Source organism: Oncorhynchus keta, chromosome 9 (genome assembly GCF_023373465.1).
Source record: "Oncorhynchus keta strain PuntledgeMale-10-30-2019 chromosome 9, Oket_V2, whole genome shotgun sequence".
In the NCBI taxonomy this organism is placed as follows: domain Eukaryota; kingdom Metazoa; phylum Chordata; class Actinopteri; order Salmoniformes; family Salmonidae; genus Oncorhynchus; species Oncorhynchus keta.
The window spans coordinates 27,188,602-27,211,150 of record NC_068429.1 but is presented as its reverse complement, the minus strand read 5'-3'; the positions used below and the strand labels follow the sequence as shown (position 1 = coordinate 27,211,150).

Below are 22,549 nucleotides of genomic sequence, written 5' to 3'. Positions count from 1 at the left end.
AGATTTATTTATATAGCCCTTCATACATCAGCTGATATCTCAAAGTGTTAGAGAGAGAGAGAGAGAGAGAGAGAGAGAGAGAGAGAGAGAGAGAGAGAGAGAGAGAGAGAGAGAGAGAGAGAGAGAGAGAGAGAGAGAGAGAGAGAGAGAGAGAGAGAGAGAGAGAGAGAGAGAGAGAGAGAGAGAGAGAGAGAGAGAGAGAGAGAGAGAGAGAGAGAGAGAGAGAGAGAGAGAGAGAGAGAGAGAGAGAGAGAGAGAGAGAGAGAGAGAGAGAGAGAGAGAGAGAGAGAGAGAGAGAGAGAGAGAGAGAGAGAGAGAGAGAGAGAGAGAGAGAGAGAGAGAGAGAGAGAGAGAGAGAGAGAGAGAGAGAGAGAGAGAGAGAGAGAGAGAGAGAGAGAGAGAGAGAGAGAGAGAGAGAGAGAGAGAGAGAGAGAGAGAGAGAGAGAGAGAGAGAGAGAGAGAGAGAGAGAGAGAGAGAGAGAGAGAGAGAGAGAGAGAGAGAGAGAGAGAGAGAGAGAGAGAGAGAGAGAGAGAGAGAGAGAGAGAGAGAGAGAGAGAGAGAGAGAGAGAGAGACCTGTTTTTGGGGAGTTATTCTCTGCAGATCCTCTTAATCTCTGTCAGGTTGGATGGGGAACGTTGCTGCTCAGCTATTTTCAGGTCTCTCCAGAGATGTTTGATCGGGTCCAAGTCTGGGCTCTGGCTGGGCTACTCAAAGGTATTCGGAGACTTGTCCCGAAGCCACTCCTGTGTTGTTTTGGCTGTGTGCTTAGGGTAAATGTTCTGTTGGAAGGTGAATCTTTACCCCAGCCTTAGGTCCTGAGCGCTCTGTAGCAGGTTTTCGTCAAGGATCTGTCTGTACTTTGCTCCGTTCATCTTTCCTGCGATCCTGACTAGTCTCCCTGCTGTCACTGCCATGCTTCACCGTAGGGATGGTGACAGGTTTCCTTCAGAAGTGACGCTTGGCATTCAGGCCCAAAGAGTTCAATCTTGGTCTCATCAGACCAGAGAATCTTGGTTCTCATGGTCAGAGTACTTTAGGTACCTTTTGGCAAACTCCAATTGGGCTGTCATGTGCTTTTTACTGATTATTGTCTTCTGTCTGGCCACTACCATAAAGGCCTTTTTGGTGGAGTGCTGCAGAGATGGTTGTCCTTCTGGAAGGTTCTCCCAGCTCCAGAGGAATTCTGGAGCTCTGTCAGAGTGACCAACGGGTTCTTGGTCACCTCCCTGACCAATGCCCTTCTCCCCAATTGTGCTAGGAGTCTTGGTGGTTGCAAACTTCTTCCGTTTAAGAATGATTGAGGCCACTGTGTTCTTGGGACCTTCAATGCTGCAGATATTTTTTGGTACCCTTCCCCAGATCTGTGCCTCGACACAATCCTGTCTCTGAACTCTACGGACAATTCCTTCGACCTCATGGCTTGGTTTTTGCTTTGTAAAAAGGTGTGTGCATTTTCCAAATCATGTCCGATCAAGTGAATTCACCACAGGTGGACTCAATCAAGTTGTGAATGCATCTCACGGATGATCAATTCCAACAGGAGGCACCGGAGCTACATTTTGAGTCTCATAGCAAAGGGTCTGAATACTTACGTAAGTAAGGTGTAAACATGTCTAAACCTGTTTTCACTTTGTCATTATGGGGTATTAAATGCGGAAAACACATTACTGTTGAATACATTCAATTGGACATCTGACTAGGTATCCCCCTTTCCCTTTTATTGTGTGTAGATTGAGGTAAACATTTAATCCATTTCACATTAAGGTTGTAACAATGTGGAAAAAGGCAAGGGATCTGAATACTTCCCGAATGCACTGTTTCTCCGTTTTGGGATTCTAAAATGATATTAATCCACATTTTGACATTGTGTTCCTGCTTGTGATAGAATGGGAACTGAAATGAAACGACAGGGAACACAGTCTGTATGGGACTCCTGTAGTAATCCCTGGCGGAATCAAACTGACATCCCGTTCATATGTGTTTTATACATTTATCAAATATAGTCCTTATATTCCTGTAACATCACGGATTCCAACTTCTGACACAAATCTACATTCTTTTATTCACGAAGCATAATACAGAACGAGAAGGTTGTATGTGATTTATTGCAACCTTGAGTTGCTTTTTGTGAGGATGTTCTTGCACCACATTGTTAAAATGAGAAGAAAGGTGTTTGTGCTTTCTGCTTGGCCTTTCAATGCTCTGACGAAGGTCAAAAGGCCAAACAATAACAAAACGATTCCAAGTGTGGGTGTGTGTGGGAGTTGAATTTAATTTGAACATCTGATGCACCTCTGCTGCAGATGTGTGCGAGGGCATTTCATTTTGTTGCACCACGTTGCATCTTGGACTCTGCTGTGAGGGATTGGTTCTTTAAGGTGACCAAGTCTGCTTTTCTTTCCAACTGAGGGATTGACTATAGGGTTATAAGGTCATATATGCTCTCACTCCAAAGGACTGGCTATATACACATATGTCAGACTGAGCTTTCCCTGTAAAGGGTCTGTTTTAGTCTCTTTCTTTCCCCTCTTTCTCCATCTATCTTTCTCCCCCCTCTTTCTTTTTATCTTTCACTTTCTCCATCTCTTTATCTTTCTCTCTTTCTCCCCCTCCACAGGCCATGGCCCTCCTCCTCCCGCCTTAGGCCGGCAGGCGTCCTCTCGCTCCGATAAGCCCAGGCAGGGCAGAGGAGTAGCGGGGGCCTTGGGTCACTCAATCAGCTCTCACGGCAGGCTCTAACTCGCGCTCAAACCCCTCTCTCTTCTCCACACTCCTACGTCCTCTCCTCCTCGCCACTCGCTGCAGGAAACGGCTTTAGCAGCCCACCTGCCGGTAGGCAATGAGACACAGAAACCCCCTGGGACTTCCTTTAGAGGCCAGCATGTGGCCAAGGGCCTCTTCCGCCCAGACCCAGTGGTAGTTGCAGTGGCTATACTCCCCACACAATGCTCTACTCTGGCTGATTTTCCAACAAGGCTTGTCCTGTAAGAGGTTGTTGAAAAGTGTATACCAGTAAAGGTTGAGTGGACTACAGATTAAACTGGTCTTACTGAATGCGTTTCCATTGAAGGAATTGAGTTGTCACTGCCGCTGTACCCTCCTGATTTGTTTAAGTCATTTCCTGACAGTTCATTTGAATCCCTTGCATGAGCTCAGGGTGTCGTGGAGATTGTCCCTTGAACGCTACATGTTTGCCTCGCCGTAGGGCTAAGTATTTGCTTTCACTTTGCACTGAGGGGATCGTCCCTTGCATTGAATGAGACTAATGACCTTTCGGATAGGTTTTTCCCAGCTCTTCATTCTCACTTTTAAATGGAATTTCCTTAATTGTGCCCTCTAAGCAGCGGCAGACCGGGAGCAGGGAATTGGAAAAAGTAACTCGGACATAATGCAATGTTTAAATTCCCACAGGTAATCTAGGGGGCATTGGTCAGAGCCAGAGAGGTGACGGGGCTAATCCACCTTCTGTTGAAGTTTGAAAGGTTGAAGAATGAACCCAAAACCAGTCCTGTTATTTTAGAGCTCTCTTCCCTCTCAATTATTTTCTCCCCTTATCAGGGACCACACAAATGACTTGCAATCCGGCTGCATTCAAACGCTGCTCTGTTCTACAGGCGGACAGAGAAGGGGAAAGTTTACAATGACGGTCACCTGTTTGACCTTCCACGCTGTTTTTCCCCTCTCCTCAGCCATAGGTAGCTGATTAGCTGTCACTTGTCCATGCTCGATAACACAAATCATTTGAGTTCGGCGGAAGACGGTGAGAATGGATGGGGCGCCACTTAATATTCAGAGGAGTCACAGCAAATGGAAATGAGCGAGAGACAGAAGGGAGGGGAGACAGAGAGGAGGGGAGAGGTCTGTGAAATTGCCGGATGGAATTGGCGTGATGGCAATCGTGAACCTACTTATTTCTCTTAATGCTAATCATTCAGAATGGGGCGACTGAAGTTGTGCCTGTGGCGGAGTGTAGTGATGGAGAAGAGGTTGGGTTACTTGCTGAGTGCCTGGGAACTGATAGAACTTCTAATAGAGACAGCCAGGAAAGAAAAAACAGCAATGTGGAAAATGAGTGTAAATTGACAGTGGATATGCAGTTCCAGTGCCTTCAGAAAGTATTCATACCCCTCGACTTATTCCACATTTTGTTACGTCTCACCCATCTGTACACAATACCCCATAATAACAAAGTGAAAACATGTTTTTAGACATTTTAGCAAATGTATTGAAAATAAAATAGATGTAATTTACATTCACACCCCTTTGCTATGACTTTCCAAATTGAGCTCAGGTGCATCCAATGTCATTTTGATCATCTATGAGATCACTTAAACCTGTACACCTGTGGCTAATTCAATTGTTTGGACATGGTTTAGTGTGTGTCCCCCCCTTCTGTCTGTGTGTGTGTCCCCCCCTTCTGTCTGTGTGTGTGTCCCCCTTCTGTCTGTGTGTCCCCCTTCTGTCTGTGTGTGTCCCCCCTTCTGTCTGTGTGTGTCCCCCTTCTGTCTGTGTGTGTCCCCCCTTCTGTCTGTGTGTGTGTCCCCCTTCTGTCTGTGTGTGTGTGTCCCCCTTCTGTCTGTGTGTGTGTGTCCCCCTTCTGTCTGTGTGTGTGTGTCCCCCTTCTGTCTGTGTGTGTGTGTCCCCCTTCTGTCTGTGTGTGTGTCCCCCTTCTGTCTGTGTGTGTCCCCCCCTTCTGTCTGTGTGTGTGTGTGTCCCCCCTTCTGTCTGTGTGTGTGTCCCCCTTCTGTCTGTGTGTGTGTGTCCCCCTTCTGTCTGTGTGTGTGTCCCCTTCTGTCTGTGTGTGTGTGTCCCCCTTCTGTCTGTGTGTGTGTGTCCCCCTTCTGTCTGTGTGTGTGTCCCCCTTCTGTCTGTGTGTGTGTCCCCCCTTCTGTCTGTCTGTGTCCCCCCTTCTGTCTGTCTGTCTCCCCCCTTCTGTCTGTCTGTCTCCCCCTTATGTCTGTCTGTCTCCCCCTTATGTCTGTCTGTCTCCCCCTTATGTCTGTCTGTCTCCCCCTTATGTCTGTCTGTCTCCCCCTTATGTCTGTCTGTCTCCCCCCTTATGTCTGTCTGTCTCCCCCCTTATGTCTGTCTGTCTCCCCCCCCTTATGTCTGTCTGTCTCCCCCCCCTTATGTCTGTCTGTCTCCCCCCCCTTATGTCTGTCTGTCTCACCCCCTTATGTCTGTGTGTCCTCACCCCCTTCTGTCTGTGTGTACCCCCCTGTCTGTGTGTGTCCCCCTTCTGCCTGTGCCCCCCCGACTGTGTCCCCCCTTCTGTCTGTGTGTGTGTCCCTTCTGTGTGCGCGTGTGTCCCCCTTCTGTCTGTGTGCGCGTGTGTCCCCCTTCTGTCTGTGTGCGCGTGTGTCCCCCTTCTGTCTGTGTGTGTGTGTCCCTTCTGTGTGCGCGTGTGTCCCCCTTCTGTCTGTGTGCGAGTGTGTCCCCCTTCTGTCTGTGTGCGAGTGTGTCCCCTTCTGTCTGTGTGCGAGTGTGTCCCCCTTCTGACTGTGTGCGAGTGTGTCCCCCTTCTGACTGTGTGCGCGTGTGTCCCCCTTCTGTGTGCGCGTGTGTCCCCCTTCTGTCTGTGTGGGCGTGTGTCCCCCTTCTGTCTGTGTGCGTGTCTCTCCCCTTCTGTCTGTGTGCGCGTGTCTCTCCCCCTTCTGTCTGTGTGCGCGTGTCTCTCCCCCTTCTGTCTGTGTGCGCGTGTCTCTCCCCCTTCTGTCTGTGTGCGCGTGTCTCTCCCCCTTCTGTCTGTGTGCGCGTGTCTCTCCCCCTTCTGTCTGTGTGTGTGCGTGTCCTTTCTGTCTGTGTGTGTCCCCTCCCCCCTTCTGTCTGTGTGTGTCCCCTCCCCCTTCTGTCTGTGTGTGTCCCCTTCTGTCTGTCTCCCCCCCCTTCTGTCTGTCTGTGTCTCTGCCCCCCTTCTGTCTGTGTACCGTCCCCCTTCTGTCTGTGTACCGTCCCCCCTTCTGTCTGTGTACCGTCCCCCCTTCTGTCTGTGTGTCCGTCCCCCCTTCTGTCTGTGTGTCCGTCCCCCCTTCTGTCTGTGTGTGTCCGCCCCCCTTCTGTCTGTGTGTGTCCGCCCCCTTCTGTCTGTGTGTGTCCGCCCCCTTCTGTCTGTGTGTCCGCCCCCTTCTGTCTGTGTGTCCACCCCCCCTTCTGTCTGTGTGTCCGCCCCCCTTCTGTCTGTCTCCCCCTTCTGTCTGTGTGTACCCCCCTGTCTGTGTGTCCGCCCCCCTTCTGTCTGTGTGTCTGTCTCCCCCTTCTGTCTGTCTCTCCCCCTTCTGTCTGTGTGTGTGCGTGTCCTTTCTGTCTGTGTGTGTCCCCTCCCCCCTTCTGTCTGTGTGTCCCCTCCCCCTTCTGTCTGTGTATGTCCCCTTCTGTCTGTCTCCCCCCCTTCTGTCTGTCTGTGTCTCTGCCCCCCCTTCTGTCTGTGTACCGTCCCCCCTTCTGTCTGTGTACCGTCCCCCTTCTGTCTGTGTACCGTCCCCCTTCTGTCTGTGTACCGTCCCCCTTCTGTCTGTGTGTCCGCCCCTTCTGTCTGTGTGTGTCCGCCCCTTCTGTCTGTGTGTGTCCGCCCCCTTCTGTCTGTGTGTCCCCCTTCTGTCTGTGTGTCCGCCCCCCTTCTGTCTGTGTGTCCGCCCCCCTTCTGTCTGTGTGTCCGCCCCCCTTCTGTCTGTGTGTCTGTCTCCCCCCTTCTGTCTGTCTCCCCCTTCTGTCTGTGTGTACCCCCTGTCTGTGTGTCCCCCCCCCTTCTGTCTGTGTGTACCCCCCCTGTCTGTGTGTGTCCCCCCCCTTCTGCCTGTGCCCCCCCCGACTGTGTCCCCCCTTCTGTCTGTGTCCCCCCTTCTGTCTGTGTGTCCCCCCTTCTGTCTGTGTGTCCCCCTTCTGTCTGTGTCCCCCTTCTGTCTGTGTCCCCCCTTCTGTCTGTGTGTCCCCCCTTCTGTCTGTCTGTGTGTCCCCCCTTCTGTCTGTCTGTGTGTCGTCCCTTCTGTCTGTCTGTGTGTGTCCCTTCTGTCTGTCTGTGTGTGTCCCTTCTGTCTGTCTGTGTGTGTCCCTTCTGTCTGTCTGTGTGTGTCCCTTCTGTCTGTCTGTGTGTGTCCCTTCTGTCTGTCTGTGTGTGTCCCTTCTGTCTGTCTGTGTGTGTCCCTTCTGTCTGTCTGTGTGTGTCCCTTCTGTCTGTCTGTGTGTGTCCCTTCTGTCTGTCTGTGTGTGTCCCTTCTGTCTGTCTGTGTGTGTGTCCCCTCTGTCTGTGTTTGTGTCTGTGTGTGTGTCCCCTGTCTGTGTTTGTGTCTGTGTGTGTCCCCCTGTCTGTGTTTGTGTCTGTGTGTGTCCCCCTGTCTGTGTTTGTGTCTGTGTGTGTCCCCCTGTCTGTGTTTGTGTGTGTCCCCCTGTTTGTGTCTGTGTGTGTCCCCCTGTTTGTGTCTGTGTGTGTCCCCCTGTCTGTGTTTGTCTGTGTGTGTCCCCCTGTCTGTGTGTGTCTGTGTGTGTCCCCCTGTCTGTGTTTGTGTCTGTGTGTGTCCCCCTGTCTGTGTTTGTGTCTGTGTGTGTCCCCCTGTCTGTGTGTGTGTGTGTGTCCCTGTCTGTGTGTGTGTGTGTCCCTGTCTGTGTGTGTGTGTGTCCCTGTCTGTGTGTGTGTGTGTCCCTGTCTGTGTTTGTGTGTGTGTGTCCCTGTCTGTGTTTGTGTGTGTGTGTCCCTGTCTGTGTTTGTGTGTGTGTGTCCCTGTCTGTGTTTGTGTGTGTGTCCCTGTCTGTGTTTGTGTGTGTGTCCCTGTCTGTGTTTGTGTTTGTGTGTGTGTCCCTGTCTGTGTTTGTGTGTGTGTGTGTCCCTGTCTGTGTCCCTGTCTGTGTTTGTGTGTGTGTGTGTCCCTGTCTGTGTTTGTGTGTGTGTGTGTGTCCCTGTCTGTGTTTGTGTGTGTGTGTCTGTGTTTGTGTGTGTGTGTGTCCCTGTCTGTGTTTGTGTGTGTGTGTGTGTCCCTGTCTGTGTTTGTGTGTGTGTGTCCCTGTCTGTGTTTGTGTGTGTGTGTCCCTGTCTGTGTTTGTGTGTGTGTGTGTGTCTGTGTTTGTGTGTGTGTGTGTGTCCCTGTCTGTGTTTGTGTGTGTGTGTGTGTGTGTGTGTCCCTGTCTGTGTTTGTGTGTGTGTGTCCCCCTTCTGCGTTTGTGTGTGTCCGTCCCCCTTCTGCGTGTGTGTCCCCCCCCCTTATGCGTGTGCCCTCCCCCTTCTGCGTGTGCCCCCCCCCCTTCTGTGTGTGTGTCCCCCCTTCTGTCTGTCTCCTGTCTGTCTCTCCCTTTCCCCCTTTTCTCCCTTCTCTCTCATTTCTGTCTCTCCTCCTCTCTTCCTCTTCTTCCCTTCCTGTTTTTCCCCTCTCCCTTTGTCTCCCCCTCTGTCGCCCTCTTTCACACACTAACTCACATTCACATATGCTCTCTCCCACACACTCATTCACATTCAAACACACTCTCTCTCACACATGCACACTGTCCTGAACTTCCAGAGGGGCGAGAAGAACAAGAGGGAGATGTCAGCTGACTAACCCCCTCCAATCAGATAAGTTCTGATGTAAGTGTTTAGCAGCTGCTAAAATCAGATTTAGTGTGAGGGAGGGAGTGAGCTGGAGAGAGAGGAAGAAAGAGAGAGAGAGAGCGCGCGCAAGAGAGAGCCAGTTGTAGGCAGCCAGTCAGTGCAGCATGGCTAGATGCCGATAGGGAGGCATGAGAAGCCAGAGCTCTGTAGCATGGACGAGTCCAGCATTCTGAGGAGACGAGGGCTACAGGTAGGGAGATGGGAACAGTTGTGTGACGTGTTAGTGTGTTTCTATGCGGAGCAGTGCTGCTGGACAGCAGAGCACAGTTGGGAGTTTCCTACCTTTTGTGTTAACAGTTGGCGGTACCGGGTGAATAACAATTTGGCTCTGTGGCGCTGTGTGTGTGTGTGTGTGTGTGTGTCTGTGGGAGTTACTTAACTACAAAACACAGTTCTGTGAATAGTTTTCTTAATTAGCTTACATCTCCACACACATTGTAAGAACATTGGACAGAAATAGATTGATTTCCTCCGAGTCGATTTGATTTCTCAGTTACTTTGCTATTGCCTTAGATTTCATGCTTTATGATATTAGTGTTAGACCCTGCCTAGGCTGCTGAGATGAATAGGCTGTAGAGGCTGATTGATCTTGTCTGAAGTGCTGTCAACCAGCCTCTTATGCCGTATTGACTTCTTTATGATAATGGCGCAGATATCGAAGCTTGTGCTCCGCCGACGGAAGCCTTGATAAAAGTATTGGATGGGTGCAGGGCTGCTGCCATCCACAACAAATGGTTGCATTATGAACGCGTGTTTGCCGTCATCGTCCCATAACCGAATGGACACATGGTGCCAGCATGGGGGTGCAAGACATTGCTCACATTTCATTCCTATCCAGAACTTTATTCCAAGGTGTTTGATGTCTCTTTTGTTTTGTTTTTGTATCCACAAACACTATTCGAATGCATCTTTTTTTCCCGTACTTTATATTTGTTGCACACAACGGCAGTTTGCACAGATCAGTACTTGGTGAATAACTCAGTCACTCCAAGTGAGAGTTGCCGGGTTAAAGGGGATTCAGAAGGGCTGTGAACTATTGTTGACTGGGATGTGAAACCTAAAGTGTGGTTTTATGGATCCTAAATTCCCAGTGAGTCATTTTATGTGCCAAGTTTTAATTGGTCTGCACTCCAATGATGAATCACAGCAGTAAAATGGCTTTTATGCTCCAACATTAATTTCATTATAAACAAAGGTAATTCATGCACGTTAGAGATTGCATTTTCCCCCTGTGTTGTTTTAATGATTTAAAATGATAGACAAAGCTCGGGTCAGCATATAGATGCATGTAGATGACCAAGTTATTGTTTTTTGTTCACTATTTAAAGTATGATGGTCTTTCCCTAGCGATTATTCACTTTTAGGAAAATCTAACATTCATTCTGAGCTTTATTTAGTTGTTTTAATGCTCTTAATGACTTTCTCTATAGTAGCTATTAACATTTAGTGTAATTGCCGCGTGTGTTTATCAGGAGCTCCCAAAGCCGTGATTTCCCTCACAGTAGCCAGCTAATCCCTAAACTCTTTGCTTCCGGCATTACATTTAAAGGACACCATTTCCTCCCTCCTTGTTTATTGTTTCACACAGACATTACACCCAACGCTCTCCTTTATGAGCCTGTAGAGCGCTGGTCAAAAGAAGTGCACTAGACTATAAAGGGAAAAGGGTGTCATAGGACGCAGCCTAGATAGTGTTTACATTTTGGTGAAGGAGAAGTGCATGGCTTTGAGCTGTATGCTGATTTCTACACAGTATGTGAGCTTTGGAGTCAAGTCACCAGAAGATTGATTCATTTCTATATTGTATGCTATATTTAATGATTTTCAATGTTATCTTGGCTTTTTTAAGGAGTCTACGCAAACGGAGCCAACGTAGGTCCGCTTGCGTCTCTTTCTAAGTAGTTCTACGTACAGTACCAGTCAGAAGTTTGGACACCTACTCATTCAAGGGTTTTTCTTTCATTTACTATTTTCTACATCGTAGAATAATAGTGAAGACATCCAAACTATGAAATAACACCTATAGAATCATGTACTAACCAAAAAAGTGTTAACCTGTCTAGGACTGGTTCCGCTAGCGGAACCCCTCACCGGCAGCCAATGAAATTGCAGGGCGCCAAATACAAATCAACAGAAATCTCATAAATCTAATTTCTCAAACATACAAATATTAGGCACCATTTTAAAGATAACATTCTCGTCAATCCAGCCACAGTGTCTGATTTCAAAAATGCTTTACAGCGAAAGCAACACAAACGATTATGTTAGGTCACCACCAACTCACAGAAAAACACAGCCATCACAAAAAGCACAAATAGAGATAAAATTAATCACTAACCTTTGATCTTCATCAGATTGCACTCATAGGACTTCATGTTACACAATACATGTATGTTTTGTTTGGTAAAGTTCATATATATATCCAAAAATCTTATTTTACATTGGCGTGTTACGTTCATTAGTTCCAAAACATGCAGTGATATTGCAGAGCCACATGAATTCACAGAAATACTAATAAAAATGTTGATGAAAATTAATCTATTATGCATGGAACTTTAGATACCCTTCTACACGCCTAGTGGCTAGAGCATTGGACTAGTAACCGAAAGGTTGCAAGTTCAAATCCCCGAGTTGACAAGGTACAAAATCTGTCGTTCTGCCCTTGAACAGGCGCTTAACCCACTGTTCCTAGGCCGTCATTGAAAATAAGAATTTGTTCTTAACTGACTTGGGAAGACTGAATCTGCAATAGGTAAGCAGCTTGGTTTGAAGAAATCAACTGTGGGAGCAATTATTAGGAAATGGAAGACATACAAGACCACTGATAATCTCCCTCGATCTGGGGCTCCATGCAAGATCTCACCTTGTGGGGTCAAAATGATCACAAGAACGGTGAGCAAAAATCCCAGAACCACACGGGGGGACCTAGTGAATGACCTGCAGAGAGCTGGGACCATCAGTAACACACGCCGCCAGGGACTCAAATCCTGCAGTGCCAGACGTGTCCCCCTGCTTAAGCCAGTACATGTCCAGGCCCATCCGAAGTTTGCTAGAGAGCATTTGGATGATCCAGAAGAAGATTGGGAGAATGTCATATGGTCAGATGAAACCAAAATATAACTTTTTGGTAAAAACTCAACTTGTCATGTATGGAGGACAAAGAATGCTGAGTTGCATGAGTTGTGAAGCATGGGGTGGAAACATCATGCTTTGGGGCTGTTTTTCTGCAAAGGGACCAGGACGACTGATCCGTGTAAAGGAAATAATGAATGGGGCCATGTATCGTGAGATTTTGAGTGAAAACCTCCTTCCATCAGCAAGGGCATTGAAGATGAAACGTGGCTGGGTCTTTCAGCATGACAATGATCCCAAACACACCGCCCGGGCAATGAAGGAGTGGCTTCGTAAGAAGCATTTCAAGGTCCTGGAGTGGCCTAGCCAGAAGCATTTCAAGGTCCTGGAGTGGCCTAGCAAGTCTCCAGATCTCAACCCCATAGAAAATCTTTGGAGGGAGTTGAAAGTCTGTGTTGCCCAGCAACAGCCCCAAAACATCACTGCTCTAGAGGAGATCTGCATGGAGGAATGGGCCAAAATGCCAGCAACAGTGTGTGAAAAACTTGTGAAGACTTACAGAAAACATTTGACCTCTGTCATTTCCAACAAAGGGTATACAAAGTATTGAGAAACTTTTGTTATTGACCAAATACTTAATTTCCAACATAATTTGCAAATAAATTCATTAAAAATCCTACAATGTGATTTTCTGGATTTTTTTTCTCATTTTGTCTGTCATAGTTGAAGTGTACCTACGATGAAAATTACAGGCCTCATCTTTTTAAGTTGGAGAACTTGAACAATTGGTGGCTGACTAAATATTTTTTTGCTCCACTAACTAATATCACCCTGTATCTTCATTGGGGGCTGAGTTGAAAAACTACAAATCTCAGATTTCCCACTTCCTGGTTGGATTTTTTTCTCAGATTTTTGCCTACCATATGAGTTCTGTTATACTCACAGACACCATTCAAACAGTTTTAGAAACTCGAGTGTTTTCTATCCAAATGTACTAATTAGATGCATATTCTAGCTTTTATGGCTGATTAGCAGGCAGCTTAATTTGGGCACGTTTTTCATCCAAGCTACACAATACTGCCCCCTACCCCAAAGAAGTTAAGGCACCCCAGTTGAGTGTGCATGTCAGAGCAAAAACCAAGCCATGAGGTCGAAGGATTTGTCCATAGAGCTCCGAGACAGAATTGTGTCGACAGATCTGGGGAAAGGTACCAAAACATTTCTGCAGCATTAAAGTTCCCCAAGAACACAGTGGCCTCCATCATTCTTAAATGAAAGACTTTTCCTAGAGCTGCCCCCCTGGCCAAACCGAGCAATCGGGGGAGAAGGGACTTGGTCAGGGAGGTGACCAAGAACCCGATGGTCATTCTGACAGAGTTCTAGAGTTCCTCTGTGGAGAAGGGAGAACCTTCCAGAAGGAGGACCATTTCTGCAGCACTCCACCAATCAGGCTGTTATGTTAGAGGGGCCAAATGCAAGCCACTCCCCAGTAAAAGGCACATGACAGCCCGCTTGGGGTTTACCAAAAGGCACCTAAAGGACCCATGAGAAACAAGATTCTCTGGTCTGACGAAACCAAGATTGATCTCCTTGACCTGAATGCCAAGCGTCACCTCTGGAGGAAACCTGGTACCATCCCTACGGTGAAGCATTGGGCGGCAGGGTAGCCTAGTGGTTAGAGCATTGGACTAGTAACCGAAAGGTTGTCAGCTCGGGGATTTGAACTTGCAAGGTACAAAATCTGTCGTTCTGCCCCTGAACAGGCAGTTTACCCACTGTCCCTAGGCCGTCATTGAAAATAAGAATTTGTTCTTAACTGACTTGCCTAGTAAAATAAAGGTAAAATTTTAAAAAATTGTGGTGGCAGCATCATGCTGTGGGGATGTTTTTCAACGGCAGGGACTGGGAGACTAGTGAACTCTTTGCGAAAATGGGTTTGGCGTCAACTTTCTAGCTAATAGGCTATGTTAATTTACACTTACTCTTCAACTTATATTGTGGGAAGGTCTAAATAATGAAAAACGATCTACCAAAGCTATTCATTTCAAAAAGTTGATTACTTCTCGTTGCTATTGTTATTCATCTGATGATGAGACAAGACATGCCCAAATTGTGTTTTGCCAACATATGATGGGGGTCCCAGGGTTGCTGGTTTGCCTGGGCAAGAAAAGTTTGAAGACCACTCCTGTAGACTGAGGAAAATTGACATCTGATTTAAGTGAACTTCTGGTTGGTGGAGTTTACACATGTTAAACCATACTATTCCTTAGGTGCAGCTCACTTCATAAAAAAACTCAACATTTCACCACTAACATTTTTCCAGCCTTTGGGTTGATGTGGTAGATTTTTAAGCGTGTTAGTGTTGGGCCAGTAACCGAAAGGTTGCTAGATCGAATCCCCGTGCTGACAAAGTAAAATATGTTGTTCTTAACTGACTTGACTAGATAAAAAAGGTGAAATGAAGTACTGTAACTTCTTCTCTCCATCTGGAAGATAGACATGCAGACAGCCACAAAGTCTGCACTGAAAGTTTAAACCCTACTGTCAGTGAGGCACTTCACACAAAGTGTGTACTTATGCCCTACTGTCACTACACACTAATCAGTTATTTATAGATATCAGAAATGGTCAAATATTTACATTTCACTGAATGTTTACTTGCCTACGTTATTGATAAGGTTTACTGGAATAACATGCGTGCACACGGTTATACGGTAAGAAATTAGGCCTGTAAAGAGTAGAACACTTGAATGACAAGTACACATGACCATTCATCCAGCCTGTTCTTTATACATATAAATGCCCATTTCAGTTTACTTGTCTTGTGGGAGGCTGTAACATTGATGCATTATCTCAAGTGTGTCAATGCAGAAGTTGGATGGGTCTGTAACGACATGTGTTCTGGAGAAAATGTGATCAGTTTATTCCAAGTCTGGATAACTGCAGTTTTCAAAGTCATGGCCAATTGTCTTGCCCAGAGTAAAGGTGATTTAAGAGCAATTGGGGTGTAATACTGCTTAAAGCCTGATTCAACAGTAATTGTTAGCAATTTCAGGTCATTTAGACAAAAGTGACACAATGCCCTCAGATTAGAAATAGATTCTTATACCTGCTGCCAAGTTTTAGGTACGTTTGAATTTATACAAGTAGGAAAGGCTTTAATAAGAATATATTTGTTGAATTTCGATAATGGGGAAAGTATGAGGAATATATCTGTGGATTTGAGTTTTTGCAACAAAATTAACACTGCATTTCAGTCATTGTTTCCCCCTCATCAAATCCCCTTGTGTGAATCCCTTAACATACAGTGCCCTCCTGAATTATTGGCACCCTGGGTAAATATGAACAAAAAGGCAATGTAAAATGTATAGTTTCAACTTGATCTTACACTGGAAATACCATATGAAGCTAAGTTAAAATTGTTCAACCCCAAAAAGTTTAGCATCAATTATTTTTTTCCAAAAACGTGCATGTCACAATTATTGGCACCCCTGCATTTAGTACTGTGTGCAGCCTCTCTTTGCCAAGATAACAGCTCTGAGTCATCTCCCATCATGTTTGATGAGGGGGGACAACACATAGGAAGGGATTTGAGACCATTCATCCACACAAACTCTTCAGATCCTTCAGTCCTCACTTGTGGACTCTCCTCTTCAGCTCACCCCAAAGGTTTTCAACAGGGTTTAGTTCAAGGGACTGGGATGGTCATTGCAAAAGCTTGATTCTATGGTCTTTGAACCATTTTCGTGTGGATTTAGAGATATGCTTTGGATTGTTGTCCTGCTGGAAGACCCAAAGATGACCCAGTTTTAGCCTTCTGGCAGAGGCATTGTTGAATTATAGTGACAATATCATGTTATACAAATCAAAATTATAATTTATATTTCATTTATAATTTAGATTCTTCAGATGCCACCCTTTACCTTGATGACAGCTTTGCACACTCTTGGCATTCTCTCAGCCAGCTTCATGAGAAATACTTTTCCAGCAGTCTTGAAGGAGTTCCCACATATGCTGAGCACTTGTTGGCTGCTTTTCCTTCACTGCGGTCCAACTCATCCCAAACCATCTCAATTGCATTGTGGTCAGATGATTTTGGAGGCCAGGTCATCTGATGCAGCACTCCATCACTCTCCTTCTTGGTCAAATAGCCCTTACACAGCCTGGAGGTGTGTTGGGTCATTGTCCTGTTGAAAAACCAGTGATATTTCCACTAAGCGCAAACCAGATGAGATGGCATATCGCTACAGAATGCTGTGATAGATATGCTGGTTAAGTGTGCCTTGAATTCTAAATAAATCAGTCTCACCAGCAAAGCACCATCACACCACCACCTCCATGCTTCACGGTGGGAACCACACATTCGGAGATCATCCGTTCACCTTCTCACAATGACACAGCGGTTGGAACCAAAAATCTCAAATTTGGACTCATCAGACCAAAGGAGAAATTTCCACCGGTCTGATGTCCATTGCTTTTGTTTCTTGGCCCAAGAAAGTATTTTTCTTATTGGTGTCTTTTAGTTGTGGTTTCTTTGCAGCAATTCGACCATGAAGGCCTGATTCACGCAGTCTCCTCTGAACAGTTGATGTGTCTTACTTGACCTCTGTGAAGCATTTGTTTGGGCTGCAATATCTGATGTGGGTAACTCTAATGAACTCACCCTCTGCAGCAGAGGAAACTCTGGGTCTTCCTTTCCTGTGGTGGTCCTCATGAGAGCCAGTTTCATCATAGGTCTTGATGGTTTTTGCGACTGCGCTTGAAGAAACTTTCAAAGTTCTTGAAATGTTCCGTATTGACTGACCTTCATGTCTTAAAGTAATGATGGACTGTTTCTTTGAGCTGTTCTTGCCATAATATGAACTTGGTGTTTTACCAAATAGGGTTATCTTCTATATACCACCCCTACCTTGACACAACACAACGTATTGGCTCAAAGGCATTAAGGAAAGAAAGAAATGCCACAAATGAACTATTAACAAGGCACAAGTTAATTGAAATGCATTCCAGGTGACTACCTCGTGCCAAAAGTGTGCAAAGCTCTCATCAAGGCAAAGGGTGGCTACTTTGAATAATCTCAAATATAAAATATATTTTGATATGTTTAACCATTTTTTGGTTACTACATGATTCCATGTGGGTTATTTCAAAGTTTGTCTTCACCATTATTCTACAATGTAGACAATTGTATAAAAAAACCTTTAAAAAAATAAAAAAAACTTGAATGAGTAGGTGTGTCCGAACTATTGACTGGTAGTACATCAATTCGATTTTGTTCATAAGAATTTCTAGGGGTGCCAATAATTGGCATGTTAGATTCATATGATATTTTGAGTGTAAGATCAAGCTGATAAACAACATTTTTTCCCAGCCTTTTTGTTCGTGTTTACCTAGGGTACCAATAATTCATGAGGATACTGTACATTGTCCAGCATATTCCGATATGTCTTAGCCCTCTGTGCGAAGGTTTTCCTCTTCTCCTTGTTCTCTCTTTTCCCTAAGAAGCTCTGCAGTCAGACTACAAAGTGAATATTATAACAGTAGCACCTTGTTGCATATTTAGCCCCGCCAAGCCGCACTACATCTTGACACAATGCTCGCTTAACACGGAAGCCAGCCGCACCAATGTGTACACCTGTACACCTGGCAACCGTGTCAGGGTGCATGAGCCTGGCCCACCACAGGAGTCGCTAGAGCGCGATGGGACAAGGACAACCCTGCCGGCCAAACCCTCCCTTAATCCGGACGATGTTGCGCCAATTGTGCGCCGCCTCATGGGTCCCCCGGTCGCGGCCGGCTGCAACACAGCCCGGTAATGAACCCGGATCTGTTGTGACACTGCTAACACTGCGATGCAGTGCCTTAGACCGCTTCACCGCTCGGGAGGCGTTTGAGTTGTTCATTTTCTAGTTGTTTATAATTACAGTTGTAGGACCAGGCATGGGGAGTCTCTAGAGTATTACCTGTGTTTGTTTCATTTAGCTCCTTTTTCACATGTATTCTTAATATGAACGAATGAGGACAGGGCATTTCTGATGAGGCAATTTCTCATGTAATTGCTTTTTTGATTCAAGGTAAATTAATTATTTTTTGCAAGTTACAGAATGCGTTCTGTTTATTTTGTTTATTTCCTATGCCATTGTAAATGTTTTGCACTTATAAAAAATCTTAACAAATCTCTTGATAATAGTAATTTTGCATAATGTTAAATGGTCTTGACAAGTTTTTGCTTGGTCAAATCTAACCAATTTTTCTCTTCCTCAATCATATTGCAAGAATCCGTTCTCAGATCATTCCCAGAAATTAAGTGTTACCAGTAGTTATACTATAGATTTAGTATTGTGTGTCACTAACCAGGTTTCCATCCAATTTTTTTTATGCACGTAATATTAATAAATGTCATGACAGGCCTGATGGAAACAGCAAATTTGAAGGTAAACTTTCCAAATGTTGAAGACGCTAGATAAGGTGATCTTTTTGTCGGTAAAATGAACTGTGAGGAAAGGCTGTGGAAATGTTGATATAATAACTTCCAGTTATGTGCACTGCGTCATCATGCGCAGATGTATCAGCAATAGGTCAATTTGATGGAAACTCATCTCTGGTGGGAAAATGCTAATATTTTATTTATGCAGATTTTGGAATATTCACATGAAAATCTCTCATCAATTGGATGGAAACCTAGCTATAGCAACTCCGACGTGTTGCCTTGGGCTTGTCTAGCACTTTCCTGTACAGGAGTAGCCTACGGCACAATCAGTTCTATCTCAATTTCATATTGCTTTCTCAGAGTGTCCGACTGCCTCAGTTTGTGCATGGCTATCTGGCGAAATGACATTTGAGACTGGACTTATCTTCTCGTAGCATGTTATCTGATCATGTCAGTGTATTTGTATTCACACCGTGACATTTGCTCACGCAATTGGCTTGTGCTAGGTGCACTGGTAATCCAATAGTGTGAGACTGAGTATTCCTGCCGGCCAGCCAACCTCTTTATTTCATCCACACTATCGGGTGAATGGCACTTTGCATGTATTATAAGTTGTGTGTTGATTGGATATGAGTAGAATTAACCGTGCATGAATAGCTAGTGTTTTGAGTTGGGTTAGAGTTTGGCCTTGATGACACGGATGATTAAGTGTCCTTTTAAATGGACACAAATGAATGTTCTTGGGGAAATATTGTATAATGACTCATGGGGTGTGCTGCTACTGAAGCGAGAATGACAGATTCAGACCTTGTCCATTACTGTATCTATCAGTTTCCTTAGAATTAAAATGACTTGAAGTTGCTGGATGTCAGGGCTCTGGTGACAGTCCAGTTGCCTAGGTTTTCCTTTGTGTTGAGCCAGGACACTGCTAGTGTTTAAAGACTGGGCAGGAAACTTAGTTTTAATTCTTTGAACACATCCAGTAAAATATGTTATCGATACCACACCATTCAAAGTGTTGTGTTAAATACCATCTTATATCCATTCTGCCGACATATTTTCCACTAGCAACATATAGTAGCTTATATTCTCACATGCAATTTGAACTAACAACTTGCTTGGCTTTGTTTGAGATGCAGAGCAGGAGAGGTTCAAGAGCAGAACATATACCAAGTCTAGCTGAGAGGTTAAACCTAGATCAATTCCTGTCCTGATGAATGAGACCTTCACACTGGACACGGGTGGAGCAGCCAATTGATACATTTATGACAGACTGCATCCCCCTTATCAGGCAAAGTGCTATAGATATCAACAAGCAGATCAGTGAAATATCCCACAGTAATTGTGAGCTTTGATCACTCAGATCTATGAGAGATTTCCGATATGTATGAAAAACAGTTGGGCGAAATGATTAACATGGATAGGATATCACAGTTCCTTTTGAACATGATGCCTTCTTTCTTGTCAGTGGAAATATTAGACGCTGGAATCACTAGTGTTTTACTCATGGTATTTACTCATCTTAACCAAAGAGATCCCTGACAGGCTTTCTGGGAGCAGACTCATCAATCAAACGACAGGTTATATTCTACATCCACACAGAAAGCCTTTAAATCCTTCTATAATTATTCACAACATTAATTATGTTTGTGTTGGTATAACCACTTTGCTTACTGAGTAATTCCAGCTGAGATGTCCGCACTATGGCATACCAGGGAACTCCCGCAGTTCCTTTTGATGTCAGCTGTCTCGTCTGTACCCCCAAAATGTCCCATTTTCAACCCTCTCCCACAAAAACTCTCTGGGTTCTTTTTTGTCATTGTTTGCTGATGAGATTAACTTTTAGAGTTGCGTTCTTTTAGTGTTGTGCTGTGCTCATCTCAGTTTTAATGTGAAATACTTGGCACATTGATACAGATTGTGTGAGACACAGGCTGTCGTAGTGTAGTGTAGTCACACTACCTCTCTCTCAAGAATCAAGAATCAAGTGGGCGAGACATATCTCATTGTGTGTAATACATTATGTTGTGATCATAATGCATCATAAGACCTTTTTTATGCATGTACAATACCTTAATGTCTAGTAGTTTAGATTTCCTGTCATGAAATTTCAACTGTTAATACTTTCTACCTATGTTATACAACGTCATAAGAACTGGTTGTTGGGGAAAAAACAAACCCTTGAGGCTGTGGCACTTGTTTTTTGGTGCCATCCCTTCAACCCAGTCATACAACCCCACTATCTGTGTTTAAGGAACTGGGCTTTCTCCTCTTAGTATCCTGCAAGTCAGCAGTTTACCAAGGCCAAGAAAGTGCACTTTTGATCTTGAGATGAGTGAGAAAATCAAAGGGAATTATTAATAAAGCATCACAAGAAGGTCTTTAAAGAGTCACTGCCTGCTTTGATGCCAAGTCTTGCAGTTGACGAGGTTCCCGCCAGCGGTAATCCAGTGACATTGGGCCCTGCGGAGTATTCAGCCATCTGAAGTCATCCCTGTTGCCATCAGTTGTGAATGGATTTTTCGATAGAGCACTCTGATGTGCTTTCATGATCGTTTTGCGGCACGTTTCTGACCGTTTCAGGAGGGAGGTCGTTGATAAAAGTGTAGTATCAGTCTCTCTGAAGTCTTCTGTCAATACATCAGTCAGTTATGAACATTCTTATTTACAATGACGCCTAGGAACAGTGGTTTAACTGCCTTGTTCGGGGCAGAATTACAGATTTTTACCTTGTCAGCTCGGGGATTCAATTTCGTCCAACGCTGTAACCCCTAGGCTACCTGCGGTCCCAGTGTATAGGATTCTCATATACACTGCCTGTTAGCAACCACTTGTCGTTTTTGGCAGTATTTGCTAAGGTATGAGAATGAAGGTTAGTCAAACATGAACTTATCTGTTTTCCTTTTCACTTTGACTAGATTGGCCATATTTTAGCATCATTACTTTGACTATGGCAGCTGTAAATGGCAACATGAACACAAATGACCATGTTCGTCATCAAAACACTGCTATTACATGAGCTAGAAGCAGTTTTATATTGAGAATAAAGTCAGAAGCTAGCTTCTTCAGAAGCTAGACTGAACATGGTACAGTGTAGTCCATTATAGAGCAAATAATAGTTCCTGTTAACCCTTTACACCTGTGGGAATTGGCATTTATGGATAGGGCTAAATTGAAATGTTTCTTACAGAAGAAATATGAAATGCATACGCCTGGTAGCAATTGAAAGGGAACAGTTTGGAGATGATGGGAACATTCTTACACCACATTTGAGGACACAACAGTTCATCTGACACCAAGCTGAATCCAAACATTACACTGTTGATTTTATGTGCATTTTACGTTTACTGTTCTTTAAGCTACATTTGTTGATAATGAATTTGAAAATACTCTGGATACATTCAGTAACATGATAAGCATATTCCTGGAAAATGTGGGTTAGGTGCAACATAATTACAAACCAATGACAAGGTTCTGAGTGAGAGGACTAACTGGTGTCTCAAGTGGCCACACATCTCTCCAAAGTGTGCACAGTAATTTCAATGCACTTTATGACTTAAAGAAGAGTCTTAAGCTATAAGGTGCTTTTTTGAAGTATCCTAGCTGTGCCGTTGAGGAACTAGAGCAAGCACATTTGCAGTTTTGTTTGGAACACCACTCTGCAATCACACAATTATTGTTGTTTACGTAATTCAAAAACAACCCATTATAAATCGCAACCTGGGTCAGGTGGGAATCATTTGAAAGCTTGTTCTATTGCCAACATGACTAGCTAAATTATAAAGAAGGATCTTAGTGTTAGGCTTTCACAAGGCAATTTAGAGAAACAGATTGTAATTTTGTAATCATAGAAAGGATTAGAGTGCATTAAGGTGCGTGTTCGGGGACAAATTTTCTTCACATATAGACAAACGAGCTCATTCTGTTCAGAACAACCCGGAGTATGACATGTCATCTGCTTGCTTGTATGACATCAGAAGCAGTATTTATTATAATCTTTAATCTTTCAAAATACATAGTTCTCTTAATTTACATTTCCCTCACTCAGACAAAACATTTGCAAAAGTTGCCCCAATGAGAGGGAGGGATGGGGTGCGTGCTGTGCTCAAGTTCAGAACGGTTGTCAGTTAAAACCCATACAGAGCTGTGAAGCACAGAGCCAGCAAACCAGACCAGGGTTTGAAAAGTCAATGAGAATTATTTGTATTTATTCCTTAGTTGTTCATCTTCTCGAACTCTAAAGGCATAACCCAGATTCGAGCCAATGTCTTAAATAGCTGAACATGTTATTACTCCAACCTCATGAAAGTGACAAACTGATATGTTGCCATTGTCGTCAAAAGCAACTTTATATCAAAGGAGTTACTTTGATTTGACAGACCTGCACATGCGCATTTTGGCGCTAGATGACTGTTTGAACCGATGACTTCACACGAGTTTACCTAGCCAACGTCTTCTACGAGTGTGGTC

The 22,549-nt window shown here is 44.8% G+C and overlaps 1 protein-coding gene across 4 annotated transcripts in view; it reads left to right on the top strand.

Annotated features, from left to right (window-relative positions):
- The window catches only part of mast4 (microtubule associated serine/threonine kinase family member 4), a 172,169-nt gene that overhangs the window by 54,903 nt on the left and 94,717 nt on the right, over positions 1 to 22,549 (top strand). The window contains exon 1 of one of the 4 annotated variants that reach the window (XM_052525600.1): positions 8,671 to 8,767. The exons of the other annotated variants lie outside the window; for them this stretch is intronic. Within the exon in view, the coding sequence (XP_052381560.1) occupies positions 8,690 to 8,767 (78 nt within the window). The 5' untranslated portion in view covers positions 8,671 to 8,689. Of the gene's footprint in view, positions 1 to 8,670; positions 8,768 to 22,549 lie in introns of those variants that run through there. 4 annotated transcript variants of the gene reach the window in all.